Source organism: Salmo salar, chromosome 13 (genome assembly GCF_965601325.2).
Source record: "Salmo salar chromosome 13, fSalSal1, whole genome shotgun sequence".
NCBI lineage: Eukaryota > Metazoa > Chordata > Actinopteri > Salmoniformes > Salmonidae > Salmo > Salmo salar.
The window spans coordinates 13017787-13037474 of record NC_138303.1 but is presented as its reverse complement, the minus strand read 5'-3'; the positions used below and the strand labels follow the sequence as shown (position 1 = coordinate 13037474).

The following is a 19688-nucleotide window of genomic DNA, read 5'->3' as shown; positions in this document are numbered from 1 at the left end:
TCTCCTGTAGTTTGAACTTACAGTATATGCTACCAATGGGATGATAAATAAGACATGATTATTTTAATGTTAAAAACTGCCTGGAAACTTTTCTTTGGTCTAGGATGTTATGCAAGGTGACCATGTTGTCATGTGACTACACCTCAGATTATGCTGTGATCACCCCAGCCCAGTCACAAGAAGTCAAAACCACAGTGACCGCACAGATGGGACTCTGTGAGAATTATTACTATTCCATCATCTATCACTGAAGTTCTTTTGAAATCAATACACTGCCTTCGAAAAGTATTCAGACCCCTTGACTTTTTCCACATTTTATTACGTTGCAGCTTTATTCTAAAATTGATTAAATTGTTTTGTTCCCTGAATACACACAATACCCCATAATGACATCACAACACCCTATAATGACATCACAATACCCCACAATGACATCACAATACCCCATAATGACATCACAATACCCCGTAATGACATCACAATACCCCATAATGACAAAGCAAAAACAGGTTATTAGAAATTTTTGCTCATTTATATTTGAAAAAATAATAATAATATCACAATTACATAAGCATTCAGACCCTTTACTCAGTACTTTGTTGAAGCACCTTTGGCAGCGATTACAGCCTCACGTCTTCTTGGGTGTGACGCTACAAGCTTGGCACGCCTGTATTTGGGGAGTTTTTCCCATTCTTCTCTGCAGATCCTCTCAAGCTCTGTCAGGTTGGATGGGGAGCGTCGCTGCACAGCTATTTTCACGTCTCTCCAGAGATGTTCGATCGGGTTCAAGTCCAGACTCTGGCTGGAACACTCAAGGACATTCAGAGACTTGTCCCGAAGGCACTCCTGCATTGTCTTGGCTTGGGTGGTTGACAACAACCACCCGAGCCACTGCCTGTTCTGTGCAAAGCTGTCATCAAGGCAAAGACTACTTTGAAGAATCCAAAATATAAAATATATTTTGATTTGTTTAACACTTTTTTGGTTACTACAGGATTCCATATGTGTTATTTCATTGTTTTGATGTCTTCACTATTATTCTACAATATAGAAAATAGTAAAAATAAAGAAAAACCTTTGAATGAGTAGGTGTGTCCAAACTTTTGACTGCTACTGTAGAATTATAGATATACAACCGAAGGGCTTTCAATATCCCATAAAGAAGGAGATCAGAGATCATAGGTGTCCAAGATTACCCCTGGTGTTTCTCAACCAGCCCACGTTCCGTCTTCTGTGATCCCAAAGTTGACAAGGGAAGAATCACCTTTGGCGTTACTTGATATATACACAGGCAGCCACACACATAATTGCATGAGTAATTAGGTATATCTGTATCACACAGGTGAAGTTCCTCGTTCTCCAGTCTGGTTTGCATATGGAGGGCCCACGCTGGCAAGCAGCTTCTGTATTGAAAGAAAAGACTCATTGTGTTACTGTCAAGTGGACAGTACTGAGCCGTTTTAATTTTCTCTGTTACCATCCTCATCCTAGCAGGAATGTCTGTAAGTAGATGTGTTATACTGAGACTATAAAGAGTCAAGAAGAAGGGGGAGGGAGATGAAGAAAATCAAGAAGAGAAAGCTACATGATAGAGAAAGAGAGTGTGTTTTTTCGCATTGTTTGTAACTTATTTTGTACATAATGTTGCTGCTACCGTCTCTTATGACCTAAATGAGCTTCTGGATATCAGAACAGCGATTGCTCACCTCGAACTGGACAAAGATTTTTTCTTTAAGGAGTCTGGCGCGAAGGATATACTGCTTCTCCGAGACCAGGCCCAAATCCCCATCATTCGCATGAAAAGACGGAAATACAGGGGGTGGAGATCTATCCGAGACTATCCTACCAACTGGAGATTAAGAACTATAATATTTGATGTTTCACCGAGTTGTGGCTGAACAAGATCAGAGACCTGACAGTGAGCAAGACAAAGGAGCTGATCGTGGACTACAGGAAAAGGAGGGACGAACACACCCACATTCACAGACAGGGCTGTAGTGGAAAGAGTCGAGAGTTTCAAGTTCCTTGGTGTCCACATCACCTACACACTATCATGGTCCAAACACACCATGACAGTGGTGAAGAGGGCTGTCTTGGCCCTAAAATTATTGGCATGGGTCCCCAGATCCTCAAAAAGTTCTGCAGCTGCACCATCGAGAGCATCCTGACCGGTTGCATCATCGCCTGGTATAGCAACTGCTTTGAATCCGACCGTAAGGCGCTACAGAGGGTAGTGCGAACTGCCCAGTACATCACTGGGGCCAAGCTTCCTGCCATCCAGGACCTATATACTAGGCGGTGTCAGAGGAAGGCCCAAATTGTCAAAGACTCCACTTACTTATAGACTGTTCTCTCTGCTACCGCACGGTAAGCCGGTACCGGAGCGCCAAGTCTGGGTTCAAAGACTCCTTAACAGCTTCTACCCCCAAACCATAAGACTGCTGAACAATTAATCAAATGGCCACCCGAATAATTAATCTAATGCCCCACCCCCCGCCCTCCCCTCTTGTTTTTACACTGCTGCTACTGTTACGAACCGGCTCTGAGTTTGCAACAAAAGGGAGACAACGTGGAGACAAGGAGTATCAAAATACATATTTATTAAATAAAGTAATTAACAATGGTGTGTGTGATCAGTAATCAGTAGTGTAAGTGAGTGCTTGCATGCATAAATGTAATAATGCAGGGTGTCGAATGGTGCCAAAGCAAACAACCAAAAAGCCATAACTAGCACAACAGTATAAATAAAATGTGGAACAACACACATGGTGCACTTTGGTCCGCTCATTCCTACAACATCCGTGACAGCCTTGTTATTGTTATTTTGTGTTACTTTTTATTAGATTTTTTACCTTCATTTATTTAGTAAATATTTTATTAATTCTATTTCTTGAACTGCATTGTTGTTTAAGGGCTTGTAAGTAAGAATTTCGCGGTAAGGTCTACACATGGTGTATTTGGCGCTTGTGATAAATAACATTTGATTTGAGTGAAAGATAGATGAGATAAAAGTGAAGCCAGAACAGTTAGTAGTGTTGTGTAGGTCTTTATCAGGTTAGAAAGGGATTTCGTTTAAACATTGACAAGACTTACTCAAGCAGAAAAACCTGTCCAGGCTCCTAGCAATCCCAACATTTAGTTTAGTTAAGGTTAGTTGTATTTTATATACATGTCAGCTAAAAGATGTTTAATAAAGCTGTTTTATTGTATAAATAACAACAAATCAGTACATTGAAGGGAGTGGAAGGGATGGTGTGTGATCAGGGAGTTGAAGCAGATCTGAGCGCATTGAGACTGCAGGAAGTGTTGATGGAGATGATCAGATGAGTATGAGCATTCACTCATACATTTCTGACGCCAGAGCCTTGCACCATCTAAGACCCTCCTTTTCCCTCTCTTTTTCAAGCTGTTGCTCAGAGGACATTGGTCTTTAATCCTGACATTTGATTAAGGATTAGTTCAAGAGCCAGAGGATTTTTTTAATGTCCTGACCTAGCCCGATGCGCCTACACCACCCTGCTCCATCCATGCCCTCAATGACTGTGGGATGTTGTCTGTGAGACTCCATTTGAGCATGCTGCTAGGGCTAAAGGCTAATAAAACGCTGTCCACATGTCATTCGGGATCTCATTTCAGCATATATATCCCATTTTTTGGTTTACAAAGATTAAGGTTATTGAGAATTAATACAGCAGTTATGTGCGATTTCTTACAGCATATACCAAAACAAGCTGTCGAAATGTAGAGTCACTTTAACAATCAAGACAACTTTTCCAATTCAAAGCACAAAAATAGTTTCATAGACAGAGATAAGCTATAGGCTACAGTATATTTGAAATTTAATTTATTTGTGTGTATTTGTAACTGTCCATATTCAGACCATCTGTAGGCTTACTTACTCCGCTACTTTCCGGAAGAGTTAAAAAAAAGAAAAGAAAAACTGCCCTCAAAGATATCCGTGTCTTCATTGATGTGACAGTGCCAGTGACAGAGTCAGAGAGAAAGTTCCTCATCTACATTTAGATGCGAGCCGGCGCACTAACTTCCTCGTATACAACTAAAACGCACCCTTCAGGACTTTCTATCGGAATTGTTATCACGAGTCGGGATGGAGGAGCGGACATAAAATACAAATAAAATTAAAAAAAAGTGCTTTCTAAAGAATACAAACAACTCAGGGTTAGAAGACCATATAGCCATATAGCGGCCAAGGATTATACAGCTGGTTGGAACGAGGTAATTCCCTCTCATTTTTTTTCTTCTAGGCCACGAAGGTGGATATGTATTACCTATTCACTGACATTCAGAGACAATATGCATTTCTTAAAGAATAAAATGAGAGGACGAACAGATGGATGTTTTCTTAAACGGTTCCCATCTGGGTCATTCAGTGGTATTATGAAAATTGCGCATTAAAGGGATTTATGACCGTGTTATTATGTAGACTATATTACGGTGTTTGCTATTGGTATATGTATGTAATCCCTACACTGATGATAGTTGAGAAACTACAGAATTATAATGTTCACATGAATAGTGGTAAAGGTGAAATGTATTTTAACTGTTTCTTCATAAAAAAAAAAATATATATATATATATATATATATATGTCTTTACTGTCTGTCCATTTTAGCTCAGAAATGTTGAGACGTAGCCTATTTCTTTTCCATTTTGCTGAGCCCTCTCGCTTCTTTTTTGCCTAGGCTAATGTAAAGAGGAACCAAAAGTTATTGCTTATCCAATTGATTCAACACCACATACAATATTCACATTGTGTATTCACAGGTGCAACACCTATTCATGGCTTGTAATCTATTTATTGAGGGAAAACACAATCTGAGAAAAAATGGGGTTTGAAAAGGGTTATTCGGCTGTGCCCTTTTTGGTTCCAGGTAGAAACATTTTTGGTTCCAGGTAGAACTATTTTGGTTTCCATGTAGAACCCTTTGTGTAAAAGGTTCTAAATGAAAATCAGAAAGGGTTCTACCTGGAAACAAAGCAGTTTTACTTGGAACCAAAAAGGGTTCCTCAAAGGGTTCTCCTATGGGGACAGCGGAAGAACCACTTTAGGATATTTTTTTCTAAGAGTGTATTAATGGTGCTTTTTTAAATTTTTTCAACCAAGTAAACACCATAATAATTGATTAACCTGCTATTTTTTATCAATGCTAATCTTGCATGGATATCTGATGAGTCAATCTACTCAATATTTAAGACCCAATTTGCTTCATAGCACATTATGATTGCATCAACTTGTGCTGGAAATCCTCACATTTCCTCACATTTACGCTGACGATAGTTCCTATAGTTCTATCAGTGTTTCATCAGGTCAAGTATTTCTCTAGTTTCTACTTCAGGAAACAGGAAGTCAATACTTAATGTTGGAGAAGCCTATCAGAGAACCTCATGCCATACCGCCACTCTCCTAATTGCAGAGACAAATCCTCCCAATGCAAAGCGTCCTGTGTGTAGGGTGCTTGGGGACATGGCATTGCAGTGTGTGTGCGTGCGAGGTGAGCAGGGGAGGTGGAGCAGTGCAGTTTTTCCTTTTCACATGGTGTCCAGTCCCAGTTTCTGCCGCCCGCCACCTGCCCTGCATCAGATGCCATGATAGCAGTTAGGGCCAGAGGCACACATGACGCAGGGCTTCCACAGCTCACTAGATTTACATCTGTGGGTAATATGTTGTGTTGGACAGACATGCAGACAGACAGACAGACACTCCCAGAGACCTGAGGAGGATGGTTGAAGGTGGTATTAGGGGCTGATTTGTTCAAGAGACTGCAGGAGAGATGGATGGAGAGGACAAGGATAAGCGTGTATGGTCTGGGCTTCACCTCCAGTTAACTTCCTCTGTACAGGAAGTGCATGCCATGTGTGTCATGGCTTGATTAGATTAATGGAGGATGAAGTGGTCGATATGAGTCTGAGACTAAATGTCTTCTCCTGAGATTCAGGGCTGTGGCTTCCTATAGGCTACCTGTAATTTGGGAAAAGTGGCATGGAGAAGCATAATGATAAACGGAACCTTTTCCATTCACAATAACCATACACATTCTTGTGTTTTATTATTTAATTTTTTTGTGGTGGGGGTGGTGTTTGAGTGTACTATGTAAGTGAAACATTTTTGAGTATAGGAAATCAGTTTTCATTTTGCCTCCAGCATCTTCACTAATCAGTTTTTGGGGTGTGCGTTATCTGCCTATGAACTAATGGAAATGAAAACTGTGTAAGCATAAACAGGTTTACTGGAAGTTAAACTTGAACTGATCCTCCTGTAAAAGCTAACAGATCAAGCGAAGAGGAACACCGTTTAAATGGAAATGGGAAGTGAATATTTACACCATTATTTTTGATCAACTGGTCGTATGCAGATAGATACAGCCATTTTTATTTTACCAGTTAAGTTCACTAAAGAACACGTGCTCATTTACAGCCAACTCCCTGAGAAATAGCTACCAAGGGAAAGGAGAGGCGGATGAAATAGCCAATTGGTAGCTTTGCGTAACTGTTTAAAGTGAAACATTCTCCATGACTATGTCATGAGATATATGGCTGTAATCCAGCAGCACTCCTCCACATGCTAAAAGACTGAGTGCAGTAAAATGTGTTCAGGGCCCATATTCACAAAGTGTCTCAGAGCACTGATCTAGGGTCAGTTTTCTCTTTTAGATCATACTGAATATGATTATATGGACACGGGGAGACATGATCCTAGATCAGCTCTCTACGAGAACCTAACCTCTATGATGACTTCAGTCACATTTTCTTCTGTTAGGTTACAGTAATAGCTCTCAGATGCTTTCTCTCTCTCTCCTCGCTCTCTCTCTCTCTGTCTCTGATAAATATCACTTCTTTCTCTCATCAGTTTTAAAAGAAGAATTTTGAGTTAGTCACAGTGCAGTAATTCATGCCAGATTTTTCCTATAAGGTGTCAACGACATACACCCACTCATCCATGCTAATATAACAGCGTTGCTTCCATCCCTCTCCTTGCCCCAACCTGGGATCGAACCAGCAACCCTCTGAACACATCAATAACTGCCTCCCACTTAGCATCGTTACCTATTGTTCCATGAAAGCCTCAAGCTACTTCAAGGTCCTAGAGCGATTGAGGTCAACTGATTGAAACGCTACTAGCGCCCACCACTAACTACAGCAGCTAGTCTTTCAACACCGGTTACACTCACTTTGTGGTGAAGGTCTGTTCCCACTGTAACTTAAAGGTCTCTCTATCTCTCAATCTCTCTGCCTCTCTCTCCTACTCTCACTTTGAATACTCCAGTTCCTCTGTTTCTGTTAACACAGATGAACCAGAAAATGACAGTCCTGTCTCTCTCACACAGACAAATCTCTGTTCAATCAGAAGAATTCCCCCTCTCTCTAATGGCCCTTTTTGAAATATTTTACACAGACCATATTGACTCCACCCACAGATCATATGACTCCACCTACAACGCTACTAAGTTATTGTTTAATTTGAAAAACAAACAGTTCTTCCTGCCACCTCTGCTGTCCCAAAGGTGTGGCTGGGTGTCGCTAGTTTGGTGTCGCTCTGGTGATTAGGGAGACTTCTAGAATTGTTTTGCTTCCATAAAGCTGTGTAACATGTAGACCTGTGTGGGAAACCATTGCTCTTAAGATGTAATGAAATTAAACCCAAACAGTAGCTTACAGTAAATTACATTGTATTCTGACTGATATTTTTTGAAATAACAAATTGTTAGGTTCTTCCACCATGGGCTGCGTGGGGTCCAAGGAGCAGCAGGATCCCAGCAGCAAAGGAGTGAATGATGACGCTCTGAGCCGGACTCAGCCAGGCCACTATGTCAAAGACCCCACCACTGGAACCAAGGCTGTGAGTGAAAACCTGGGCGTGATGATGATGGTTATGATGATGATGATAATGGTGGTGATGATGATGATAATGGTGGTGATGATGATGATAATGGTGGTGATGATGATGATAATGGTGGTGATGATGATGATGGTTATGATGATGATGATGATGGTTATGATGATGATGACGATGATTCTGGTGATGATGATGATGGTGGTGATGATGATGATGATGATAATGGTGGTGATGGTGATAATGGTGGTGATGATGATATTGGTGGTGATGGTGGTGATGATGATGAGGGTGATGATGATGATAATGGTGGTGATGGTGGTGATGATGATGATCATGATGATGGTGGTGATGGTGGTGATGATGATGATGGTGATGATGATGATAATGGTGGTGATGGTGGTGATGGTGGTGATGATGATGATAATGGTGATGATGGTGGTGATGATAATGATGTTGATGGTAATGATGGTGATGATGGTGGTGATGATGGTGGGGATGGTGATGATGGTGATGAGAAATCGAAAAAAGATCAGTAGGGGACATGGTCATTGAAAGGGAAATTCTAATGAGTTATATTTGTCATTGTCACTGAGACAACATAGTGAAAAGTAACGTGTTAGCCTCCCTAAAATATGACTATGCACAGAGTATTGATATGTGAGGTGCATTACCAAAATAAGTCATGTTCTAACTAGTTGTTGCTTTGCATAACTGCTAGACTCTCCTCTGCTGCCAAATGCACAGTAAGCGACTGATCTGTAAGTCGGTTTCCTTGAGTGTCTGGGGTGGTCAATACTTCCTGTGTGTTTACAGTAAAGCGACTCTAAGCGCTGAATGAGGAAGGGGAAGTAACATCCAATGAATGCAGAAATTCATTTTGTGATCATTGTTTGAACAGACATTGAATTTGCATGTACATTTCAGTCATTTGCAGTCCCTCTCATCCAGAGTGACTTGCAGTTAATGCGTCCATAGCTAGGTGAGGACAACCACATATCACAGTCATAGTAAGGAAATGTTTTCCTCAATAAAGCAGCTCTCAGAGAAGTCAGTGCTAGTGAGAAAAGACAAGTGTGAGCGTTAGTGCAACAAAGGCAAGGATGTTGTTTTAAAAAAATTATTAGAATATTTTCGGGGAAGGTGTCTCTCTTTCTGTTTTTACATTCCTATTTTCTATCCGTCCATCTCACTTTTACTTCATCTGTCATTTGACCAGTCATTTTCTTCTCTGTTTTGTTCACTTCCTCCCAGCTTCTATACTACATTTCCTATGGTTCTCCTCGACTTCAATCTCTTTCTGTCTTTCACAGAATAGAACCATATCCACTGGCCCTTCAGTCCCCTCTGATGGTGAGTATGACACAGAAAAGTTACAGTTGCTCACTTGAATTTGTGATGTAGGAACTATCAGTGCTCAGCTTATCACACTGTATTTCTAGCAGCACACTACATACTGTCAACGTAAACTGACAAACTGTTTGCTGTCATGTAGTTATCGACTATGGCTGAGGCCACATATGAAAGTGAAAAAGGGGAGAGCGTGTAGGTTGAGATAGCCCCCACTCAGTGTTTCACCACACGAGACAGCAGATGATGTCTCCACTGCTATACCAGAAAAGCAGCCAGACAGGAAGTGACCTAGGCAAAGCCCTATTGTTGATTTTAAACATGTACAAATTGCACTTGATGGCACCCACAAACACAAAGCCTCTCTTTGTCATATGTGTGCACGCATTTAATTTATTTTAATTTTTATATACACACACACACATACACACGCTAACATTATCTGCCCCTCCCCCTCCAGGTCCTGAGAGCATTGCTATTGCACTGTATGACTATGAGGGTATAAATGAAGGAGACCTGGGCTTCAAGAAGGGAGACAAGCTTAAAATCTTACAGGAGTGAGTGTCTCTGACAATTATACATAAACATGATGCATTCATACCCCATACAGAGCACTGTACACAATACCTATAATACCTATTCCCCCACCTCTCACAATCTGTCTGTCTGTCTGTCTGTCTGTCTGTCTGTCTGTCTGTCTGTCTGTCTGTCTGTCTGTCTGTCTGTCTGTCTGTCTGTCTGTCTGTCTGTCTGTCTGTCTGTCTGTCTGTCTGTCTGTCTGTCTGTCTGTCTGTCTGTCTGTCTGTCCATCTGTCCGTCTCTCTCTCTCTTTCTGTAGGTCTGGAGAATGGTGGAGAGCCCAGTCAATCAGCACAGGCCAGGAAGGCTTCATCCCCAGTAACTATGTAGCCATAGACAGCCTTGAAACCGAAGAGTAAGTATGTTCAAATCAAGCAAATTAAATCAAACTTTATTAGTCACAATGCTCTGAATACAGCAGGTGTAGACCTTACAGTGAAATGCTTACTTACGAGCCCCTTAACCAACTATTCAGTTGAAAAAAAAATACGGTTAAGAATAAGCAATAAAAGTAATTAAAGAGCAGCAGTAAAATAACAATAGCGAGACTATATACAGAGTCAATGTGTGGTGGCACCGGTTAGTTGAGGTAATATGTACATGTAGGTAGAGTTATTAAAGTGACTATGCAGATGATAACAACAGAGAGTAGTAGCGGTGTAAAAGAGGGGGGGTAACGCAAATAGTCTGGGTAGCCATTTGACAAGGTGTTCAGGAGTCTTATGGCTTGGTGGTAAAAGCTGTTTAGAAGCCTCTTGGCCCTAGACTTGGCGCTCCGGTACTGCTTGCCGTGCGGTAGCAGAGAGAACAGTCTATGACTAGGGTGGCTGGAGTCTTTGACAATTTTTATGGCCTTCCTCTGACACCGCCTGGTATAGAGGTCCTGGAAGGCAGGAAGCTTGGCCCCAGTGATGTACTGGGCCATTCGCACTACCCTCTGTAGTGCCTTGCAGTCAGAGGCCAAGCAGTTGCCATACCAGGCAGTGATGCAACCAGTCAGGATGCTCTCGATGGTGCAGCTGTAGAACCGTTTGAGGATCTGAGGACCCATGCCAAAACTTTTCAGTCTCCTGAGGGGTAATAGGTTTTGTCGTGCCCTCTTCACAACTGTCTTGGTGTGCTTGGACCATGTTAGTTTGTTGGTGAATTGGACACCAAGGAACTTGAAGCTCTCAACCTGCTCCACTGCAGCCCCATCGATGAGAATGGGGGCCTGTTCGGTCCTCTTTTTCCTGTAATCCACACTCATCTCCTTTGTCTTGATCACACTGAGAGAGAGGTTGTTGTCCTGGCACCACACTGCCAGGTCTCTGACCTCCGGCCTATAGGCTGTCTCGTCGTTGTCGATGATCAGGCCTACCACTGTTGTGTCAACGGCAAACTTGATGATGGTGTTGGAGTTGTGCCTGGCCGTGCAGTCATGAGTGAACAGGAAGTACAAGAGGGTACTGAGCACGCACACCTGAGGGGCCCCTGTGTTGAGGATCAGTGTGGCGGATGTGTTGTTACCTACCCTTACCAACTGGGGGTGGCACGTCAGGAAGTCCAGGATCCAGTTGCACAGGGAGGTGTTTAGTCCCAGGGTCCTAAGCTTATTGATGAGCTTTGAGGGCAATATTGTGTTGAACTCTGAGCTGTAGTCAATTAATAACATTTTCACATAGGTGTTCCTTTTATCCAGGTGGGAAAGGGCGTGCAATAGAGATTGCATCATCTGTGGATCTGTTGGGGCGGTTTCTGGGATAAAGGTGTTGATGTGAGCCATGACCAGTCTTTCGAAGCACTTCATGGCTACAGACGTGAGTGCTACGGGTCGGTAGTCATTTAGGCATATTACCTTAGTGTTCATGGGCACAGGCACTATGGTGGTCTGCTTAAAACATTTTGGTATTACAGACTCGGACAGGGAGAGGTTGAAAATGTCAGTGAAGACACTTGCTAGTTGGTCAGCGCATGCTCGCAGTACACGTCCTGGTTATCCGTCTGTCCCTGCGGCCTTGTGAATGTTGACCTGTTTAAAGGTCTTACTCACATCGGCTGCGGAGAGCGTGATCACTCAGTCTTCCAGAACAGCTGGTGCTCTCATGCATGTTTCAGTGTTATTTGCCTCGAAGCGAGCATAGAAGTAGTTTAGCTCGTCTGGTAGGCTTGTGTCACTGGGCAGCTCTCGGCTGTGCTTCCCTTTGTAGTCTGTAATGATTTGCAAGCCCTGCCACATCTGACGAGCGTCAGAGCGGTGTAGTACGATTTGATCTTAGTCCTGTATTGACGCTTTGCCTGTTTGATGGTTCGTCAGAGGGCATAGCGGGATTTCTTATAAGCTTCCGGGTTAGTGTCCCGCTCCTTTAGTGCGGATGTTTCCTGTTATCCATGGCTTCTGGTTGGGGTATGTACGTACGGTCACTGTGGATACGACGTCATCTATGCACTTATTGATGAAGCCAATGACTGATGTGGTGTACTCCTCAATGCCATCAGAGGAATCCCGGAACATATTCCTGTGCTAGCAAAACAGACCTGTAGCTTAGCATCTGACCACTTTTTTATTGATCTAGTCACTGGTGCTTCCTGCTTTAATTTTTGCTTGTAAGCAGGAATCGGGAGGATAGAATTATGGTCAGATTTGCCAAATGGAGGGCGAGGGAGAGCTTTGTATGCATCTCTGTGCGTGGAGTAAAGGTGGTCTAGAGTTTTTTTCCTCTGGTTACACATTTACATGCTGATAGAAATTAGGTAAAACAGATTTAAGTTTCCCTGCATTAAAGTCCCAGGCTACTAGGAGCGCCGCCTCTGGGTGAGCGTTTTCTTGTTTGCTTTTGGTGGAATATAGCTCATTCAATGCTGTCTTAGTGCCAGCCTCTGACTGTCGGTGGTATGTAAAGAGTTACGAAAAATACAGATGAAAACTCTCTAGGTAGGTAGTATGGAGTATCATGAGATACTCTACCTCAGGCGAGCAATAGCTCAAGATTTCCTTAGATATCATGCACCAGCTGTTATTTACAAAAAGACAGAGTCCGCTGCCCCTTGTCTTACCAGACCCCACTGTTCTATCCTGCCAGTGCAGCGTATAACCAGCCAGCTGTATGTTGTTAGTGTCGTCGTTCAGCCATGTCTCAGTGAAGCATAAGATATTACAGTTTTGAATGTCCCGTTGGTAGTTTAATCTTCCGTGTAGGTCATCTATTTTATTGTCCAAAGATTGCACATTTGCTAGCAGATTGGAAGGAAGTGGGGGTTTATTCAGTCGCCTACCAATTCTCAGAAGGCAGCCCGCCCTCTGGACCCTTTTTCTCCACCTCCTCTTCACACAAATCACGGGGATCTGGGCCTGTTCCTGAGAAAGCAGTATATCGTTCGCGTCGGCCTCGTCAGACTCGTTAAAGGAAAAAAAGGATTCTGTTAGTCCGTGGAGAGTAATCGCAGTACTGATGTCCAGAAGTTATTTTCGGTCATAAGAGACGGTAGCGGCAAAATTATGTACAAAATAAGTTAAAAAAACAACGCAAATAAACGAACAAAAAAACACAATCGGTTGGGGGCACATAAAATGTTCTCCAGTGTACTGTGTGAGTAGTTTGTGAGTAGAGCTGCTCAAAGGAATCAGTCTGATTTAACTTTCCCCTCCTTCAGGTGGTTCTTTAAAGGAGTGAGCAGGAAAGATGCAGAGAGGCAGCTGCTGGCATCAGGAAACAAAATGGGATCGTTTATGATCCGCGACAGTGAGACCACCAAGGGTGAGCAAGTTCAAAAGCTCGTATACATACACATTATACAAGCGCAATTTTAGACTTTAGCAAGCCGTGTCTCCTTCCTGCTATAGGCAGTTACTCCCTATCCGTGAGGGACAGTGATTCCCAATCAGGAGACACAGTCAAGCATTACAAGATCCGTACGCTGGACAACGGTGGCTTCTACATCTCCCCACGCATCACCTTCACCACTCTGCAGGAACTGGTCAGCCACTATAAGAGTGAGTGCCAACAGCACGGCCTTCCACAACACACTAGAGAAGGGCTATTTCAATCTTATTAACCTAAGACAGTGTTTCCAAATCCTGGTCCTGGGGACCCCAAGGTGTGCACATTTTCGTTTTTGCCCTAGCACTACACAGCTGATTCAAATAATCAACAAATCATCAAGCTTTGATTATTTGAATCAGGTGTGTAATGCTAGGGAAAACCTCCAAAAGGTTCACCCCTTGAGGTCCCCAGGACCAGGATGAATAAACACTGCCCTACGAGGTCCGGAGTACTGCTGGTCTTCTGTTCTACATGATAATTACTTGCACCCACCTGGTGTCCCAGGTCTAAATCAGTCTCCGATTAGAGGCAGAAGAGTGAAACTGGCTCTGAGGTCCAGACTTGAATATGAAGGCACTAGTGTTAACTGCTACTATAGTTGATAGTGAATATTGGAAATAACAGCCCCCTCTGCTGGCTGCCGGTTCTGAATATGGACACATTGTGTATTTGACCTCCAGCAGTACTGACTTCCAATGGGTTTATTCATGTGTGTTATGTAAAGTTCAATGATACATTCAGCTAATGGTATTTCATGTCCTGTATGATTCAGAACTTTGTGTGTGAATGTCTTACTGGATGTGTATGTTTTTACTACAGAGTTGGGAGACGGTCTGTGCCAGGCCTTGACCAGCCCCTGCCTCAGTCCCAAGCCCCAGAAGCCCTGGGAGAAGGATGCCTGGGAGATTCCTCGGGAGTCCCTCAAACTGGACAGGAGGCTCGGGGCTGGCCAGTTCGGAGAAGTCTGGATGGGTGAGCTTCATGTCATTTAAAGCTTCTATTCTGTAATTCTGAGAAATTTATGTTTGGACCAGTAGTGGGAGATCAGTATGAGTTTTTATGTTGTTTTTTTAACCTTTATTTAACTAGGCAAGTCAGTTAAGAACAAATTCTTATTTACAATGACGGCCTACCCGGGACAACGCTGGGCCAATTGTGTACCGCCCTATGGGACTCCCAATCACAGCCGGATGTGATGCAGCCTGGATACAAACCAGGGACTGTAGTGACACCTCTTACACGGAGATGCAGTGCCTTAGACCACTGCCACTCGGGAGTTGTATATGTATTCTGAAAACATTCTTGCTTTGTGGAGCATTGAACTGAGGTAACATAGGTAATGTGGTTTTGTCTTTGTGTCTTTTGCTGTAGCTACATACAACAAGCACACCAAGGTGGCAGTGAAGACCATGAAGCCTGGTACAATGTCGGTGGAGGCTTTCCTGGATGAGGCCAACCTGATGAAGGCCCTGCAGCACGACAAGCTAGTCCGTCTGAACGCTGTGGTTACCAAAGAAGAACCGATCTACATCATCACAGAGTTCATGGAAAAGGGTTTGTGTACACCACAGTTTGACATTTGGCTCACATTTACATAACCACACGTCAGTGTATTTCTGTCACTGACTGTTTTTTGTGTGTGCATTTCTGTGTTTGTGCTTGTGTTTGTGCTTGTGTGTGTGCATTTCTGTGTTTGTGCGTGTTTGTGCTTGCGCTTGTGTGTGTGTGTGCGCGTGTGTGTGCACGTGTGTGTGTGTGTTCAGGCAGTTTGCTGGACTTCTTGAAGAGTGATGAAGGGAACCGCGTCCAGCTACCCAAACTCATCGATTTCTCAGCGCAGGTGAGATTCAGTTATGTCAAAGTTAAACTGTCAGTCTGGATTTTTTTTCTCGAATTGTATGGTTTTCTATTCTTCCAGTCTTCTACTGTGGTAGAAGGGAAACGAGAACCAAAGAAAAGGGAGGGAGCTTTGGTCTTGTTATACACAGTTACTGACAATATCAAGCCACTCATTTGAATACTCTTCTGTTTCATGCCTTTGTTCTAGAGTACATGTTTTTCCTATTGTGGGCAGCATTTCAATATTCAAATCCTGTCTTTAGCTTGGCAGAAGAAGGTGTGTGGCAGAATGTGTTTGTAAACCAAATTCTTCATGCCAATGTTTGCTGTTCTACAATGTTGTGATGTGAAATAATTTTGACAGTATTAGACACAACACTAGCCAACATTTCAATTTGAAACCTGACCATACATTATTTCTATTTGTACACCTGTTGCTACAGATATCGAGAAGCAATGAGGAACTTATGAACAGAAAAGCAGAACTTATGAACGCATGTGCATGTTTATGCCATCTGTTGTATGTAGATGAAGTGAAGTGAGGTGTGAGACTAAAACAAAATTGAAAGATATTGAAATGGAATATGAGGAGTTGAATTCCAAAGAGAGAGAGAGGATCATTGAAAGAGAAGGGAACAGGAAGACAGATTGGTCCGTTCAGATTTACATCTACTATGATAGATTTAGTTATGTTCATTTATTCCACTGAGATTGGTACACAGATAAGGCTTATCTAGTTGCGATAGAAATGTAAAGGTCATTTGAGATTGAGCTGACATATATCCAGTGTTTACCGTGAATGCAGTCTCCGTGAATGCCGGAACATTGCCTTTAAATTTCAATAGCTTTATAGCGTTGAACTTTAGCGATTTGGATTGAATATGTCAGTCAGTTTGTGTCTATATACATGTGTGAGAGAGAGGAAGAAATAAAGAACAATCGAAGGAGTGAGTGAGAGAGTGAGAGAGAGAGTGAGAGTGAGAGTGAGAGTGAGAGTGAGAGTGAGAGAGAGAGTGAGAGAGTGAGAGAGTGAGAGAGAGAGAGAGAGAGAGTGAGAGAGTGAGAGAGTGAGAGAGAGAGAGAGAGAGAGAGAGAGAGAGAGAGAGAGAGAGAGAGAGAGAGAGAGAGAGAGAGAGAGAGAGAGAGAGAGAGAGAGAGAGAGAGAGAGAGAGAGAGAGAGAGAGAGAGAGAGAGAGAGAGAGAGAGAGAGAGAGAGAGAGAGAGAGAGAGAGAGAGAGAGAGAGAGAGAGAGAGAGAGAGAGAGAGAGAGGAGGAGAGAGAGAGAGAGAGAGAGAGAGAGTTGTAAGTTTAAAATGGGCCCAGATGGTCCCAGTATGGAAGGGAAATATTGTCCCAGTTGAGTTGGTATCAGAGTAATCAGTGGTCGTAAATGACACAATTGACAAATTGAAAGTACTTTATCGTTATTACTATAGCTATCATTATTTTAAGTTTTAATGACTGATTATTTTATTATCCCGTAACAGAACCTAAAGGGAGGCTTTAGAAACTATACTTGAAAACAATAGATATATTGCACAATAACAACACTTGGGACATGAATTAATAGAAGCACCCATGCTCCTGCTTCTGGTGTGCTGCCTTTCCTATTGTCTGCGGACATCCAACCATGTCTTTGTCCATAGATTGCAGAAGGTATGGCCTACATTGAGCAGAGGAACTATATCCACCGGGACCTGCGAGCCGCCAACATACTGGTGTCAAAGGCTCTGGTGTGCAAGATCGCTGACTTTGGCCTCGCCCGAATCATTGAGGACAATGAGTACACAGCCAGGGAGGGTAAGATCAGCATCTAGCAGTATCCCCTTGGGGGATATGTATCTGTGTCACATAAGGGGATTCAACTGACTGTGACATGACAGCTGAGTTAACCAATAATAGTACGGTAGAGTACAGTGGTTTGGAATTAGAATTAGAGAACGAGGGAAGTCAGAGTTGGAACAAGGAACTGTGAGATACTGTATCAGAGGGAGAGATATCATTGTGTCAGAGGGAAGTGTGAATGAGTGACATGGTTTGAATAGAAAACACTATGTTGAGACAAGCTGCTGTAATATCTTTTCAGTGACAGCAGGGTGCAGCAGACGTACAGTAAGAAAGCACTACTGTTGTTCCCTAACAGGAGCAAAGTTCCCCATCAAGTGGACGGCCCCAGAGGCAATCAACTACGGCTCCTTCACCATCAAATCAGACGTCTGGTCCTTTGGCATCCTACTGACTGAGATCATCAGCTATGGACGCACACCATATCCAGGTCTGAGGACCTGCATGAGAACATGCCCTCTGCTGTACTGTGCTGTACTGTATGTTTATTGAATGATGAATGAAATGAATAAAGTGTAAAGTTCACCCTCTTGCCCTATAATGATGTGCTTCTGTGCTGGCTCTGTCATCTAGGGATGACGAACCCAGAAGTGATCCGCTCCCTGGAGAGAGGCTACCGAATGCAGCGCACCGACAGCTGTCCCCAGGAGCTCTATGACGTCATGTTGGAGTGCTGGAAGAACAAGCCTGAGGACCGTCCAACCTTTGAGTATCTTCAGAGTGTCCTGGAGGATTTCTACACCGCAACAGAGAGCCAGTACCAGCAACAGCCTTGAGCCAGACAGAAAGATCCAGGCAGATACATAGCATCCTCTCATACTTCTAGTAGCCTACAGACAAACCTACAGATAAAAACATGTTTTTAGATGGTTCCTTATGAAATATGGCATTTGCTGTAGCTTTATGAATGATGACCTAACAAATTAATTACAGTGATTCATGACATGGCTGACCATGATGGGTTTCAGAATTATACTTTATTTAAATATATGAGTGGCCAGAAATAAAAACAACTAGCAAAATTGTAGCCTTTTTTATTGTGAATTTCCTACGTATATGCCCAGTTCATATATTGGAAAAGGCCATTTATATTCTGCCATATACCATTGAAACTATAATTCACTGAATAAGCACTGGAGTGCAACAGTATAATCTAGAATAATTCACTTATGAAAAATATTTTTGCCTATGTGGTAAGGGTCTTAATTTATTTTATCGGAGAGTAGCCTACTTGTTTGTCAATCCTCTATACTATATCTATATGTAGGCAACACAAGGGAATAATGTGATGTGACATTTTTACACAAGTAAAATTAGCTGTTGTTGCTTGCATGTTTTTTTCTATGTAGGCCATTGTCATCATTTGTCTAACATGGCTGAATAATTTGTGCATTGAGGTAACAATTGACTGCACAGACATTGAATGTTGAATACAGGATATATGTTTTCATATGAATAATGCATTTCTTAACCAAATGCTTTTTGATATTTTCTTATAGATGCTTGTAAGTGCAATGACTTAAAGGTTGTGTTTAATAAAATGAATGAATAAAATCATATTGTGGTTATCATATTGTCATTCTAGCCTACATCAAATTTAACATGATGATCTGCAATTTTTTGTAAGAGTAAAGACAAAATCTGTCAGATTTTTCACTGTATGAATGACAATATGAAAGAGATTTTATCTGTTTTTCAACAACCTGCTTGAAGTCAAACAAGCATGACTTTTACAAAACAATCTACATACAAACACATTTTGAACAGATGTACACTGAACAAAAATATAAACACAACATGTAAAGTGTTGGTCCCATGTAAAGTGTTGGTCCCGTGAGCTGAAATAAATGATCCCAGAAATTTCATATGGACAAAAAGCTTATTTCTCTCAATTTAAAAAATGTGTTTACATCCCTGAGCATTTCTCCTTTGCCAATATAATGGTATGGGCAGGCATAAACTACAGAAAACGAACACAATTACATTTTAACAATGGCAATTTGAATGCACAGAGATACTGTGACGAGATCCTGAGGCCCATTGTAGCCTAGTGGTTAGAGGTGACAAGTAGCCTAATGGTTAGATAATTTGGCCAGTAACCGAAAGGTTGCTAGATTGAATCCCTGAGCTGACAAGGTAAAAATCTGTCGTTCTGCCCCTGAACAAGGCAGTTAACCCACTGTTCCTAGGCCGTCATTGTAATTAAAAATTTGTTCTTAACTGACTTGCCTAGTTAAATAAATAAAATTGTCATGCCATTCATCCGCCACCATAACCACATGTTCCACCATGATAATGCAAGGATCTGTACACATTTCCTGAAAGCTAAAAATGTCCCAGTTCTTCCATGGCCTGCATACTCACCAGACATGTCACCCATTGAGCATGTTTGGGATGCTCTGGATCAACATGTACGACAG

The 19688-nt window shown here is 42.3% G+C and overlaps 1 protein-coding gene across 2 annotated transcripts; it reads left to right on the top strand.

Annotated features, from left to right (window-relative positions):
* Positions 1-3974: 3974 nt before the first annotated feature.
* On the top strand, positions 3975-18825 carry hck (hemopoietic cell kinase). 2 transcript variants are annotated; one of them, XM_014134422.3, is made up of 13 exons: positions 3975-4236; positions 7728-7858; positions 9166-9205; positions 9663-9759; positions 10041-10136; positions 13415-13518; positions 13605-13754; positions 14404-14556; positions 14956-15138; positions 15348-15424; positions 17070-17223; positions 17567-17698; positions 17842-18825. In XM_014134422.3, exons 2-13 carry the CDS (start codon positions 7739-7741, stop codon positions 18042-18044), a joined length of 1509 nt encoding a protein of 502 aa, XP_013989897.1. In that variant the 5' UTR covers positions 3975-4236; positions 7728-7738; the 3' UTR covers positions 18045-18825.
* The last annotated feature ends 863 nt before the right edge of the window (positions 18826-19688 follow it).

What these genes read in the sequence shown, in the direction of transcription:
- hck (XM_014134422.3), top strand. Translation starts at nt 7,739, where the DNA reads ATGGGCTGCGTGGGGTCCAAGGAGCAGCAGGATCCCAGCAGCAAAGGA. An exon ending in AAGCTTAAAATCTTACAGGA is followed by an intron (nt 9,760 to 10,040) that starts GTGAGTGTCTCT and finishes CTCTTTCTGTAG; the next exon opens with GTCTGGAGAATGGTGGAGAG. An exon ending in CACAGAGTTCATGGAAAAGG is followed by an intron (nt 15,139 to 15,347) that starts GTTTGTGTACAC and finishes GTGTGTGTTCAG; the next exon opens with GCAGTTTGCTGGACTTCTTG.